At 41.2% G+C, this 14,873-nt stretch overlaps 1 protein-coding gene across 7 annotated transcripts in view; it reads left to right on the plus strand.

Moving 5' to 3' along the window:
- Positions 1-14,873, plus strand: part of ryr1b (ryanodine receptor 1b (skeletal)) — a 107,493-nt gene that overhangs the window by 55,935 nt on the left and 36,685 nt on the right. For 4 of the 7 annotated variants that reach the window (XM_075472817.1, XM_075472819.1, XM_075472820.1 and 1 more), the window contains exons 51-72: positions 177-317; positions 524-687; positions 840-918; positions 1,001-1,090; positions 1,583-1,723; positions 1,937-2,014; positions 2,099-2,174; positions 3,404-3,527; positions 3,604-3,719; positions 3,811-3,878; positions 5,234-5,355; positions 5,601-5,650; positions 7,172-7,232; positions 7,339-7,465; positions 8,981-9,089; positions 9,173-9,254; positions 10,402-10,532; positions 10,643-10,963; positions 11,388-11,628; positions 11,746-11,833; positions 12,570-12,662; positions 13,705-13,719. In XM_075472817.1, the coding sequence (XP_075328932.1) occupies positions 177-317; positions 524-687; positions 840-918; positions 1,001-1,090; positions 1,583-1,723; positions 1,937-2,014; positions 2,099-2,174; positions 3,404-3,527; positions 3,604-3,719; positions 3,811-3,878; positions 5,234-5,355; positions 5,601-5,650; positions 7,172-7,232; positions 7,339-7,465; positions 8,981-9,089; positions 9,173-9,254; positions 10,402-10,532; positions 10,643-10,963; positions 11,388-11,628; positions 11,746-11,833; positions 12,570-12,662; positions 13,705-13,719 (2,517 nt within the window). The remainder of the gene's footprint in view (positions 1-176; positions 318-523; positions 688-839; positions 919-1,000; positions 1,091-1,582; positions 1,724-1,936; positions 2,015-2,098; positions 2,175-3,403; positions 3,528-3,603; positions 3,720-3,810; positions 3,879-5,233; positions 5,356-5,600; positions 5,651-7,171; positions 7,233-7,338; positions 7,466-8,980; positions 9,090-9,172; positions 9,255-10,401; positions 10,533-10,642; positions 10,964-11,387; positions 11,629-11,745; positions 11,834-12,569; positions 12,663-13,704; positions 13,720-14,873) is intronic. The other 3 variants (XM_075472816.1, XM_075472818.1, XM_075472821.1) reach the window with 1 other exon arrangement.

Below are 14,873 nucleotides of genomic sequence, written 5' to 3' on the forward strand. Positions count from 1 at the left end.
TGATGGGGTCCCTTTAGGAAAAGTCATACAATTTCAAGTTGGAAAAAGATATGTTAAGGTATTTTTTCTACAGCTAAACATGGTGGTGGGTCACTTTTGACCCGCAAGACAACAGGAGGGTTAAATGTGAAACAATGGAGAAAAACATAAATTCATTAAAAAGACATTGATTCCAGCTGCTGACCAATCACTACGAGCGCTGCTGGAAGTACTACTGCCTGCCAAATGGATGGGCGAACTTCGGCGTGACCTCTGAGGAGGAGTTGCATCTGTCTCGGAAACTCTTTTGGGGAATCTTCGAATCGTTGGCACACAAGGTGAGAGTTGTTCATCTTATCCTGTTTCACATGGTGAGATTAGAAAGGAAGATCAAATGTAAGATGCAGACACAGGGACACATGGAAGGTGCCTCGGGCAAAAGATCAGACGGTTGGAGAGGTGATCAGCCTTTGATTTATGGCCGTTTAAGCTGCAGCAGTTATCAACTTGGCTTCTCTGCTGTCAATTAATTTTTTTTTTTTAGAAATTCGATGCAGAGCTCTTCAAGATAGCCATGCAATGCATCTGCGCCATAGCGGGAGCCATTCCTCCGGACTATGTGGATGCCACCTTCTCTTCCCACACTGAGAAAAAAGCCTCGGTGGATGCTGAAGGAAACTTTGACCCCAAACCAGTAGAGACCACCAAGTGAGTTCTGACAGGAGGTCCAGTACAACGCTGACCTACGGATTAAAAACTCCATTTTACAGTTTGAATTCATTAACTTTAAATGCTGCCATTGATGCACGCTGATAGCTAGAGACTGAAAGGGTGTAACTCACTGGCTTTTTCTCTCACAGCACCATCATCCCAGAGAGACTGGATGCTTTCATCAACAAGTACGCAGAACACACTCATGACAGATGGGCTTTTGAAAAGGTCAGTAGGGCGAAGAAAAAGATGATAAATCAAGTACAATATTCTCTGTAATGAACGCTCCGACGGTCGAATCTTTTTCCAGATTCAGAACAACTGGACGTACGGCGAGGTGTTGGACGAGAACGCCAAGACTCACCCGATGCTGCGGCCGTACAAAACCTTCTCTGAAAAGGTAAGGATAGTTTTTACTCTCCGTCTGGAATGCATCCGGATCCTTAAATATGACCCAGCAGAGCTCTTAGATCCAAGGACTCAGGTCAGCTGGTCCAGTCCAGAGTCCAGACTAAACATGGAGAAGCAGCATTTAGCTGTTATGCTGCAAACAAGTGGAACAAACTGCCAGTGGAGATTAAACTTTCACCAAATAGAGACATTTTTAAATCCAGGTTAAAGACATTTCTTTTCTCATGTGTCTATGCATGAAATCTGCACGATATCTTTGAACTTATCTGGACTGTTGCTCGTTTTTAAATTCATTTAGATTATTTTATTTGTTTCTCTTTATATTCTTTCATGTATTTTTAATGCTTCTTCCACTCCCTGCTGCAATGCTTTTATTTTATGTGAAGCACTTTGAACTATTTCGTACATGAAATGTGCTACAAATAAATTTGATTTGATTTTGATTTTAAAAATCTGAGCTGATTTTCTCTCTGGTTCCCAGGACAAGGAGATCTATCGCTGGCCCATTAAAGAGTCGATAAAAGCCATGTTGGCATGGGAATGGACTTTAGAGAAAGCCAGGGATGGGGAGGGGGAGGTCGAGAAGAAGGCCACGACACGCAAGATCTCCCAAACTGCTCAGGTACAAGAGAAAAGGGTGGAAATCACTCATTACACCACTGTTTTACAATGCTGGATCTCTTCCACTTATATCGACTCCTATAAAACACAAATTTATCAATTAACATGTGAATATTGACGTAATATTAAACTGGTGTGAGATGAAGGTAAAAGGTAAAAGTTGAGCAATCGTCTGCTTTACTGACGTGTATTTGGTATTTTTATTTGTCTTCAGGCCACTTATGATCCCAGTCACGGCTACAACCCTCAGCCAATAGACATCGCAGGGATGGCCCTGTCCCGAGAGCTGCAGGTATGAATGTATCCGTTAGTATTTCACCGCCATCAAAGAGCCCATAACCTGGGGAAGATTGATATTCTTGCCCTCTCCTTGCAGTCTATGGCTGAGCAGCTGGCAGAGAACTACCACAACACTTGGGGCAGGAAGAAGAAGGTGGAGCTACAGGGCAAAGGCAAGAGTGGTTCCTATTTGAATTATGCTTTTGGTTTTGGTCACGGTTACCATTTTAACCAAAGAACTAGAAAGCTGCAAGCAGCCTTGAGCGGGACCGAGGCTGTGCGCAGGTCGGGGCACGCGCTGGGTGCGCCGTAGTCGCGCAGCTCTGCCCACACGCACGATACCTTCTGCATACGTACGAGCACACAATAACCCCAATGCGGAGGGGTTTTTGAAATTTTCTAGGGGGCGCCACTGAGCCATTTTGCTCCGCCCACACACGATACCCTTTACATACGTACGAGGTCGTCAGGATGGACGTGTGTGCCAAGTTTCATGACCATGCAATGACAAGGCTTTCAAATCACAAACGCCATCACACGATTTTCACCGCCTGGCCACGCCCACACCGTTCAGAGTTTGGAAAAGTTTCTCAAGATTTTTTTCCCCCCATAGCTTAAGAGTAACCTGGCCAAGTTTGGAGCTTTTAACATTAAATCTGTAGGAGGAGTTTGATCAAATGCGAGGTGTTGAAAAAAAAAAATGTGTTTCCAACCACCAGCAAGTGGCACTATAGGTGGATGTCACTGTGATAATATGTATGAGTTCAGGCTGGTTCCAGCATTCACCGTATGAAGTTTGGGACAGATTGGAAAATGTATGTGGGAGTTATAAGCGACTTCATTTTTTGTGGCGAGTGACTGTGAGTCATTGAACTTTGAGGCGTCGCCATGGCCACGCCCTTTTAGGTTTGAAAAAGTTTCCCAATGATTCCCCCCCCCCCCCCCATTTCTTAAGAGTAACCTGGCCAAGTTTGAAGTCTGTAGCATGAAATCTGTGGGACGAGTTCGATCATATGCAAGGCGCGGAATCGGGCAAAAATGGCACCAAAACACACCTTCCATCCAAAATGGCTGCCTTCCTGTGGACGTGGGACCATGGCGGCAGGAGACTTTTTTGTGCGTCTAGGCATGACGAAAAAGTGTACTGAATTTCGTCGTCCTACGCGAAACTAACCCCAATGCGGGGACCATTTTTAAGCATCGTAGGGGGTGCTGCAGAGTCAATGAGCGACTCCCCAAAAATATAAAGCTCAGATTCTTTCATGTCGTCGACTGGCAGGTGGTGCTTGCAAAATTTCATAAGTTTTCGAGCACCTTTTGCAAAGAATAAGAAGAATAGAGGAGAAAAACTCGTTGCAGTTTCACTGCTCGGTGCCTAAAAATTGTAATTTCCTCTCGTAAGGTGGCGGCACCCATCCTTTGCTTGTGCCATATGACACCCTGACGGCTAAGGAGAAGGCCAGAGACCGGGAGAAAGCCCAGGACCTGCTCAAGTTCCTCCAGCTCAATGGATACGCTGTGACAAGGTAAGCCAGGAAGAGATCTGTCAGCTCTTCCCCATCGGTTACTTTGGCTGCTGATCGATCTAATCTCTATCCTCAGAGGTCTGAAGGACATGGAGCAGGACATTTCTTCCATTGAGAAGCGTTTTGCCTACGGGTTCCTCCAGAAGCTTCTGAAGTGGATGGACATCGCACAGGAATTCATAGCTCACCTCGGTACTGTGGTTTCCGGGGCGTATGGAGGTGGCAGGGCGTGATGGTGCAGACGGTTCCACATTAATGTTGGATTTTTGTTTTGTTTTAACAGAGGCTGTAGTTAGCAGCGGCCGAGTGGAGAAGTCACCGCATGAACAAGAGATCAAATTCTTTGCCAAGGTGAATAACTTCAAGCTTGTGTGGAACATTAACTGTATGTCGCCATGGCGATCTGACCCGTTCAAAAAGCCTGAAAATCACAAGATGGCTTGTAAAGCATTACCCTGCTTTTATTTTCTATTTCACTCCAATTGGGAGCATAAATCAGAAAAATTTGCCTCATGATGAATGGAACTAGCGATGGAGATCATGAACCCATTGAGAGAATATTTACACGGGTAAGGAATCAAGTTGTAAATATTAGGGCTGGGCAACGATTAAAACTTTTAATCTAATTAATCACACGATTTCCCTGATTAATCACGATTAATCGCATTTGTACGCAAAATCCAAAAATGAATCCAAAAGTCGTGTATAGCCTTTAGCCTTTAGTTTTATTTTAAATGTGCTGCCATATGAATGAAAGTGCCATAACATTTGTTGTGCAAACACACTTTTAACATCAGCATCTTTCTGTAGTTTTTATGTAGAGGCCTCGCTCCACTGTCTGTTTCCTTGAATGACTTGCTGCTATCAGTTGTGCGTTTTGCCTTTAAGTGATATTTTAGACTGGAACTACTACGCTGAGAAGACAATTCAACTTGGCAGTGTTTACAGATGACTTTGGTTCTGTCGACTCCGCCGTCTGGAAGAACTTTAAAATGAAAATGGCCGAGTAAAAGTTCCGTACCCTTCTCCATGTTTGGTGGATCCGCCGATTACTTTCTTTTCCGGTTCCACAGCAGACAGCAGCAGACTTTTACAAAATAAAAGCCTGTGAGCAACAGACTTTTACAAAATAAAAGCCTGTGAGCTACAGACTTTTACAATAAGAAAGTAAATAATAAAACAGGGGTGGTCCGTGGAGTAGTGGGTTGAGCAGGCGCCCCATGTACAGAGGCTATAGTCCTCGCGGCAGCTGGCCCCGGCTCAATTCAATTCAATTCATTTTTATTTATATAGCGCCAAATACAACAAATGTCATCTCAAGGCACTTAAATAACGAAGTCCAATTCAAGCCAATTGGAATTCAATTCATTGTAATCATAAGTTCGAGTCCCGCATCGGACGGCCCTGTGCTGCGTGTTGTTCCCCCTCTCTCTGCCCCCTGCTTCCTGTCTCTCTGAACTTTCCTATCCATTACAGGCACAAAAGTCCCCAAAATGTGTTAAATAATTAACACGTTAACGCGATAATAACGAGTTAACTCTCCCAGTCCTATTAAATATACATCCTGAGGAAATGACTTTGTTCTGGAACCAGAGGGGTCGACCTCTGCTGGTCATGTTTACAGACCAGTCTTCAGGACCTGTGTCCTGGAACCATTTTGGGGTATTTTCTGTATTTAATCGGTGATCCTGTTTGTCTTTTTAAAGATTCTTTTGCCACTGGTAAATCAGTACTTCAAGAACCACTGCCTGTACTTCCTCTCCACCCCAGCCAAAGTGTTGGGTAGTGGAGGACATTCCTCCAATAAGGAGAAGGAGATGATTGCCAGGTGAGTAAAGCTTGTAGTAAAGGTTGTTCTTTGTATTATGCCTTCTGCTTTTACCACGTACCTTCCCTTTAGTATTTCGTGTCCTCCCTTAGTGCCATGTCCTTCTCTCCCCTATTGCACAATATCTGTTAATTCCTTGACCTCCCGTTTGCTTTCTGTGTACTTCAAACATTTTTACTGCCCTTTCTCCCCTTGCCATCCTTCCTACTTCTCCCTTCCTTTCCTGTTTTCTCCTCCTCCTTCAGTATCTTCTGTAAGTTGGCTGCTTTGGTGAGGCACAGAGTATCTCTCTTTGGTAAGGAATTTGCATGCCCTGTCACCATCTCTGTCCCTCTGCGTCTGTTTAATTTCTCTTTTAATTTGCTCTTTCTCCTTCCCTTCCCTTTACACACTAATGAGCAGTTTCACATTAGTCTGCTCTCATTTCCTCTTTCCACCTCACTGAATCTTCTCGTCTAATGCTTATTTCTCTTTAGCTCCGCTCCTGCTTGGCTTGAATGTTTTTTTCTCGTGATTTAAAACTCATTAAATTTTGCTTTTAAGGCACAGGCTGAGTTTGATATTAATGCAGCGACAGCATGAATGTTTGTGACGGTATCACAGATCCACAGTTGGCATTGCACTGCAGCTCTTCGACGTATTTTCAGCCAGTCGATGCTTTACCACCATGTGTTTTTGATTTCATTTTAATTATTAAGCTGGCGGTCTATGGACCATGACAAGCACTCAGAGAGCCTTTACTTGGCTCATTTGTGTTACAGGATAGAGGTCCCACATTTAAAGTCACATGGCTTAATGGTAGCTAAGAATATAGAACACTTGGCAAAAGAGTTGAGCCGCCTTTCATTTTATTATAATTTGCTTCCAAAGAGACGCAGTTTCAGCCATTTTCACTCATTTCCAGTTCAGCCCTTATACCATTTTTTCTTTGTTAAGCCATTTAATTCTGACCTGTGAATCATTCAAGAATAAAAAAAGGCACCAACTCAAGGGATGAACCAGTGTTTCGCCCTCAGACGTTTTCATCCAAAAGTACTTAAATGAATTCCATGAAAACTAGGAGGATTCAGGCTGTGTTGAAGAATAACGGTGCTCGTACCAAATATTGACCTTCAACATTGTTAGAATTGTACAAACTATAGTGTATAAACTACACTATATACTGTATTTATATTTATGCTTGCAGGTTTCAGTGAATCCCAACACAAATTTCCCATTTTCATAACCATATGTAGAATCAGAATCAGCTTTTTTCTCCAGGTTTGAGTAAACAAACAAGGAATTTGACTCTGGTTAAACTTCACTCGCAAAGTACAACACTCAACAATAACATAAAAGAATAAAAATTAGAAAAACAGAACAGCAAGAATGGAATTTGAGTACGGGTGGTTAAATAGGGCTGTGTATGAGAATAATAAATACAGTATGTACATTTGCAATAAATAGACACTATGGGTGGGAATGCAATTGTCCAGAGGGGTGTGCGGCTGGGAATGTCCGCCTTCTTGTTGTCCCTGTCAGTGTACCATGGTCGTGGACACCTCAGCAGGTACAAGCAAAATGCAATAATACAATTGATATAATACAAATGTAAAGAAATAAGGGGCCGGCTCTTCCAGAGTCCTGCATGGTTCAAACTCATCGCAGTCATAAAAGCAGTGTGTTCAGTAGCATTTGCTCAGAGTAAAAATGAATGTTTGAAATGGAGATTGAGTTCTCAGTGTTTAACGCTGTACGACTTGTGTGTTTTAAGCTTTTAAGCCTTTTTAAGTGTTTCAGTAAAATGAAAAGAGGTGATTTCGTGCGCTGTTTCCAGGAACGGATGCAGGCGCAGTGGTGAACTGTCTGCACATCCTCTCCCGGTCTCTGGACGCCAGGTAACTCGCCACCTGTTCACATCCCCGGGGAAAGAGACGGTAAAAGACATGTGAGATTATCTTTTTCTTTATTCTAAACCTACTCTGCTTCTGTGTCCTTTTCAAGGACCGTTATGAAGTCAGGCCCTGAGATCGTGAAGGCTGGCCTGCGCCAGTTCTTTGAGAGTGCTGCAGATGACATTGAGAAGATGGTGGAGAACCTAAAACTGGGCAAAGTGTCCAGTCGAAACCAGGTCAGAGATGCTGTTTTTGTCTTGGAACTCCAGCCCTCAAAAACAAAGATTCAGGCAGCCATAGGTTACCTACAGTAGATGTGTCACCACGAATACAACCCGGTGTAATTCATCTTCAGTTATCCTTGTTCTTCCTCTTGTCCATCCTCTCCTCAGGCTTATTTAGTTTCTCTAATTTCAGCCTCCATGTCTCCTCGCTCCATTGTTCAGCGTAAACCCTGAAAGGCATAAAATACAATAAGATAAGATAAGATAAGATAAAACAAAATGAAATGAAATGACAAAACGAGACATGAGATGGCATTTTATTCTCCACTAACTCAGAAATTTGTCTTGCATCACCAGCTCTGACATTACACCCACAGCCACTAAAACACATACTTACCATTAATCTCTCCTGTACAATTAAATCAATTAATAATAAATGAAATACACTTGATCTATGCTATAAGTGCAACAATCACCAGGCTACATTATATCACTGTTTATGGAAATGTGAAGAGATTTAAACATTTTGGAGCTCAGTGTTAAAGTACATCTCTCAGATATACCTTTATGCCCTGAGGTGTGTATTTTAGGCATTTATCCAGATGACTGTTCTTTATCTTGTAAGGAAAGAAAAAATGGTCGACCTTTTGTTTATTGCAGGCCAAACGCTATGTTGCATTATGCTGGAAGAATGTTGCCCCTCTTTTACCCACTGGTAAAATAACTTAACATCGAGTTTGGCTCTTGAGAAACTGACCTACATTGTTAGAAAGAGGGCTTCTGAATTTTATGATATTTGGAGGATATTTCTGGAACTGTTGAGGGAGGGAGAATGAAATAATGAAAATGATTTATTTTGTTGTTGGGAGTGCAAGCTGTAACCGAAATTTTGAGAACTTTTTTTATTATTATGATTATCATTATTATTTTTGTTTATATATGTGTTTATGTACTTATTTATTTTTATTATTTTCATTGTTTCATATTCATTGCACAGTAAGTTGCTGACTAATTACTGCGGTTTAATGTATCTTTTTTAATAATTTAATTATTATTTTCTTTACTGCCATATGTTTTGGATGTTTAAATTGTTGGATGTTGTTATATTAACATGAAAAACCAGTAATTATATGTTTAAAAAAAAAACACACAAAAAAAACACATTTACAATTTTATGTGTAAATCACAGCTAAAATCATTGATATATTATAATGTACCATTATTAAGTAAATAAATAAGAGGGCTAAACAAATTTCTTCTTTCATAGTTTTACCTACAAAAACTACCGGCACTGCCAACCACATTTCCTGTTTGAAAAGGGATACAGAGCAGTTTTACAGCCAAGTCTCCACCGGGTGTTGGAGACAGAAGCAGGGACCAATTTGTATATTCATAGATATTACATATTACAGACATTCAGGATTGTTTTCCAAGAACAAAATATATTTTAAGAATATTTAATTAGAATAAAAACAGTTGAGATTTAAGGTTTAATCTGCCTTGATATGGGTATTTGTGTTTCTGTAGGTTAAGGGTGTGTCCCAGAACATCAACTACACCACCATCGCCTTACTGCCCGTCCTCACATCCCTGTTTGACCACATCGCCCAGCACCAGTTTGGAGATGATGTCATATGTAAGCGCTCATTCTCGTTGACTCGGAGACACAAAGGTCAAACTCAAAACTCAAGCAATGCCTCTCTTTTTGACATTCCCCAGTGGATGACCTGCAAATATCCTGCTATCGCTTAATGTGTAGCATCTACTCTCTGGGAACTGTCAAGACTCCACACGTGGAGAAGTAAGTATCCAACAAAGTCTCTTTAAAGTTTAAAAACAAGGGTTTTTTTAGCCCCTATTTAACAGAAAAAATTAGGGCTGGGCAGCGATTAAAATGTTTAATCTAATTAATCACGATTAATCGCATTTGTATGCAAAATCCAAAAATGAATTCAAAAGTAGTGTATAGCTTTTAGCATTTAGCTTTATTTTAAATGTGCTGCCATATGAATGAAAGTGCCATAACATTTGTTGTGCAAACACACTTTTAACATCAGCATCTTTCTGTAGTTTTTATGTAGAAGCCTCGCTCCACTGTCTGTTTCCTTGAATGACTTGCTGCTATCAGTTGTGTGTTTTGCCTTTAAGTGATATTTTAGACTGGAACTACTACGCTGAGAAGACAATTCAACTTGGCAGTGTTTACAGATGACTTTGGTTCTGTCGACTCCGCCGTCTGGAAGAACTTTAAAATGAAAATGGCCGAGTAAAAGTTCCGTACCCTTCTCCATGTTTGGTGGATCCGCCGATTACTTTCTTTTCCTGTTCCACAGCAGACAGCAACAGACTTTTACAAAATAAAAGCCTGTGAGCAACACACTTTTACAAAATAAAAGCCTGTGAGCGACAGACTTTTACAGTAATAAAATAAATAATAAAACAGGGGTGGTCCGTGGCGTAGTGGGTTGAGCAGGCGCCCCATATACAGAGGTTATAATCCTCGCTGCAGCTGGCCCCGGCTCAATTCAATTCAATTAAATTCATTTTTATTTATATAGCGCCAAATACAACAAATGTCATCTCAAGGCACTTAAATAATAAAGTCCAATTCAAGCCAATTGGAATTCAATTCATTGTAATCATAAGTTCGAGTCCCGCATCGGACGGCCCTGTGCTGCGTGTTGTTCCCCCTCTCTCTGCCCCCTGCTTCCTGTCTCTCTGAACTTTCCTATCCATTAAAGGCCCCAAATACCCCCAAAATGATATAAAAATAAACAAAAAAAAGCTGCGTTAATGCGCGATAAAATGTTTAGCGGCGTTAAATAACTGTTGTTAACTCGCCCAGCCCTAGAAAAAATGTATGCTAAGATGCATGAATGTGGGATTTGGGAGTTGATATGTTTGGTAGAAACATTGATGAAGTTTTTGTGGCATTTTCTCCTATGCAGACAACGACCTGCTCTGGGGGAGTGTTTGGCCCACTTAGCAGCTGCTATGCCAGTCGCCTACCTGGAGCCAGCCCTGAATGAATTCAACTCATTTTCTGTGTACACCACCAAGACCCCCCGAGAGAGAACCAGTGGGTTTTTTTCCCCGTTTTCTTTTGTTCTCACATGGAAAATGAATTTGCTTCGCGTTGAATTAGAATTTCTTTAATACTTCCTGTGTATATTTTCTGCACTTTCTCAGTTTTGGGTCTTCCCAGTCAAGTAGAGGAGCTCTGCACCGACATCCCAGCGTTAGAAATCCTGATGAAAGAGATCCATGACCTGGCAGAGTCTGGGGCTCGCTACACAGAAATGCCCCATGTGATTGAGATCACTCTGCCAATGCTGTGCAACTACCTCCCACGCTGGTGGGAGAGGGGCCTGGAGAACTTCCCCGAGCAGGAGGACCAGCTGTGCACCGCCGTCACCTCCGAGCAGCTCAACCAGCTGCTGGGTAGCATCATGAAGATCGTGGTTAACAACCTGGGTATCGACGAGGCCTCCTGGATGAAGAGATTAGCAGGTCAGTGCACTGGAAAAAAATCCAAGTCTTACCAAGTATATTTGTCTCATTTCTAGTCAAAATATCTCATTACTGTACACTTATAATAATACACAACTGCCTAACAAGTACTATTTTAGCCAGAAACAAGCTTTTTTGACATTTGAAGAGCTTTTTAAGCTAATTTCAAGATCACTTTTATCTCAAAAGTCCTAAATATCACATCTTATTTCAAGAAATCTGGACAAGCAGAGTTCCACTGGCAGATTTTTTTTGCTTATTTCAAGCAAAAAGTCTTGTATTTGTTGTTTTTCTTACTTATTTTTGGAGGGGCATTTTTTCCAGTGTGAACACAGATATGCAATGTGGGAAAAAAAAACTACTCCTCAGTCTTCTTACTGCTGACCGTGGGTTCCTTTTAAAAAAAACAAAAACTTTCTTCTAGTTTTTGCCCAGCCCATCGTCAGCAGGGCTAAACCAGAGATGCTTAAGTCCCACTTCATCCCAACCATGGAAAAACTAAAGAAGCGCTCAGGAAAAGTGGTGGCGGAGGAGGAGCATCTGCGTATGGAGGGAAAAATAGAGGTGGACAGTGAAAACGGGACAATTCGAGATGAGTTTGCTGTGTTGTGTCGAGACCTGTACGCCCTTTACCCGCTGCTCATTCGCTATGTGGACAACAACAGGTAGCTGCACTTACAGACCCACTGGGAGAGCACGTTTTATTGCTCTGTGTTGATAATGTTATGCTCAACATTGATTCAGAGTCTTTTAATCAGAGATGTGGCTGTCTTTGTCTAAAGGGCAAGATGGCTGACTTGCCCAGACCCAGATGCAGAGGAGCTTTTCAGGATGGTAGGAGAGGTCTTCATCTTCTGGTCCAAGTCACATGTAAGTATTCTTCTATTTTTGGTCTTTTCTGATTTATTTTTTAACTGTCTTTTCTTGTGTTAAAGGGAGCAAGTACAAGAGAATAAGGTCTAATTTTCAACGAATACAATACATCACAATGGAACTTCTCCAGTTAATTAACACAATAATGGTTTTGTATGACAAGAGCAAAGAAATTGAATCTAGAGTCAGAATAAGGCAAAAAGTATTCTTCTTCTAAGTTTCTCAGTGTTGTTAACCATCCAGTCGAAAATGAACGATTGTAACAAACACCAATTATACAGAATTAGGTTTTAAATCATGACAAAATAAGTGGTGCTTTGTGCTTGGAGATGCTGGGGCTCGTTCGCTGATGAAGCAGACAGACAGATCTTATATCAGCTCAATTCAATCATCCAAACTGCTAAGATATGACGTCACAAACACACGCTGCAGGTACCACGCAGCTGTGGGCTAAGTCCTTAAACATTTTTTATTTGTGCAGCTTAAACTGCAGAAGATATAGCTAAGAGCACAAGGGGAGAGTATAACTTCCACAGTCCATAAGGTTTTATAAAATCTATGTTTAGATGTGCATATATGGTACTATTTGATATGATCTGCATACAAGTCAAAATGCACTAATGTTTTGTTTGAAATCTTTGTTTCAGTTTGTCTAAAAAATGAAATGATAGTTGATTAAAAAATCCCACAACTGAAAACATGTTCACATGTTCTGTTTTATGCTGTTTCACAGAACTTTAAGAGGGAGGAGCAGAACTTTGTGGTGATGAACGAAATCAACAACATGTCGTTCCTCACCGCCGACAGTAAGAGCAAGATGAGCAAGGTAAGAGCGGAAAAGCAGGAAAGGCTTCTCAGATGTTTGATCTGCCCCATTTCAGCTGTAACACGTTACAGAACTAAACTCTAATATTTCACTAACGACACCCATTCCAAGCAGGGATCATCATTTACTCCCAGCTGTTAGATCATTTATTTTCTGTAAGTTGCTCGGAACATAGGGTACACGATTATTCTGTAGATAATAATCATTTCATTACGTTAACCCTCCTGAAGTCTTGCGGGTCAAAAGTGACCCACCACCATGTTTAGCTGTAGAAAAAATACCTTAAACTATCTTTTTCCAACTTGAAATTTTATGACTTTTCCTAAAGGGACCCCATCATTAGAAAAAGTCATACATTATTTTTGTTTATGTTTCCATGTGGGCTGTACACCACTAGGGTACAAAGATTGTATTTTGGGTCATTTTTGACCCGTGAATTATAAAAACATTTAAACAGCAGAAAAAAGTTAACGTTTTTTTTTCCCTTTCAATATAATTAATTCAGAAGTAATTACTTCACATTTATATAATAGCAATAATAAACCTTTATTATGTAAAAGAAAACTGAGAAAACAAGAAAACTGTTGGTCCAACTGACAGTTGGTTTGTGGTAAAAAAAAAGAAAAAAAAAACAAAAAAAAAAAAAAGTGTAATCCTGAAAACTTGTGATTGTCTTTTTGTATTGTGTAACAAAAAATACATGATAAAAAAATTTATTGAATTGAGTTGAATGGATAAATAACAGGTGGTTTCATCATACAAAATAGATTTTGGATTTAAAATTCAATTAAGTTGCTTTATTTTGGGGCTTTGGTAGGGCGGGTCATTTTTGACCCGTAGGACAAAGGGAGTAAACACAATGTAAAGACCGCACAAGGGTTAAGAATAAAAATGTTACAGAACTGTTATACTGTCACGTAAGTAATGATATTCTTTCCAGGTCAATGAAAGTGGCAGCACAGTGTTTGGTGAGCAGTGCGAGTGTTGCTAACTGTGTTTTCTCCCTTATATCCTGTGTCGGGGTCGGACGCTGGGCCACTAGGCCGGAGACGGAGAGGTTAGACTGTGTTTGTGCACGAGCGCTGTGCTGATCGCATGGCACTCCTAGTTAAAAGGCATTTCATCAAGCACTCCCGCGGACCACCACGCGTTTTTATAAACAAGCAGACCCCCGTTAGTCACACAAACAGACTCTAAACGTATTCACTTTCAGGAGAGAACTCATCTCTGGAGGAAAGGAAAGCGTGTAAGAATGTGGGTTAAATGCTTAAATGATGGATGACGGGTGTATTATGATGTGTCCAGATGTCTTCTGTGTGCGTGTTTGTGTCGGTGCGGGTTCTGGGGAGGCTTGATGAAAGCTCTTTGCTGTAGATGGTAGTGGCCTGAGAGGTTTTATGGTGCTCGGCTGCGCAGTGATGCGTCTGACGTCCTGCGGCCGGGCACCATCGCCTGGTTTTTGTTTGACCAATAAACACTTTGCCTTTAGATTTCCCTGTTGAACATAAGTTTTGGAGAACCATGCTACCGTGGCAGTCTGGGATGTTACAGCTTTGTCACTGACACTTGGGTTTTTTTCAGCTTTTGTGGTTAAGATTCCTGCACCGGGGGACTCTTCTCTTCTACAGCATTGCCATCCACTTTCTGTTTGCACCCTAAAAACTGTAGCATTTCCTGCTGTTTCCGTCAGATTTGTATCATTCATCAGCAGCATATCTCACTACTGGATCTGTTGGGGAAAAAATAAAGCTAGCTCAACAATTACCTGTCCTCATATTGACTAACTGGACTCATTACATCATGTCATACTCATTGACACCATTAAAATGGTTAATAATTCAATATATAATCACTGTTTGATGTTTTACATGGTTGCTATAAGTGAATCCTCCTTTCCTTGGGTATCAGAAAGACTTTACCTGATCATCAAAATGCTCCTCGGTCTCCAAAAGAGCCTTTTTGTACACCTAAATACACCAGCAATAGGTGCATACACAGCAGACGTAGGGCAGAAATGTGGGAGAAGAGCTCCAGGGCGATGGAGCTGGCCCCATAGACCTGTGCTGTTTTGTGTGCTGTCCACAGGGAACACCCTGTTTGGCAAATACACGACTAACTGTGAGACTGCATTGTGTTTAACAAACTGCTAAAAGTTAGCACCTGAAAAATGAAAAGTTATTGTTTGCAGGTCTTATTTCAGCCAATAATCCC

The sequence above is a fragment of the Odontesthes bonariensis genome, chromosome 9 (genome assembly GCF_027942865.1).
Source record: "Odontesthes bonariensis isolate fOdoBon6 chromosome 9, fOdoBon6.hap1, whole genome shotgun sequence".
In the NCBI taxonomy this organism is placed as follows: Eukaryota; Metazoa; Chordata; class Actinopteri; order Atheriniformes; family Atherinopsidae; genus Odontesthes; species Odontesthes bonariensis.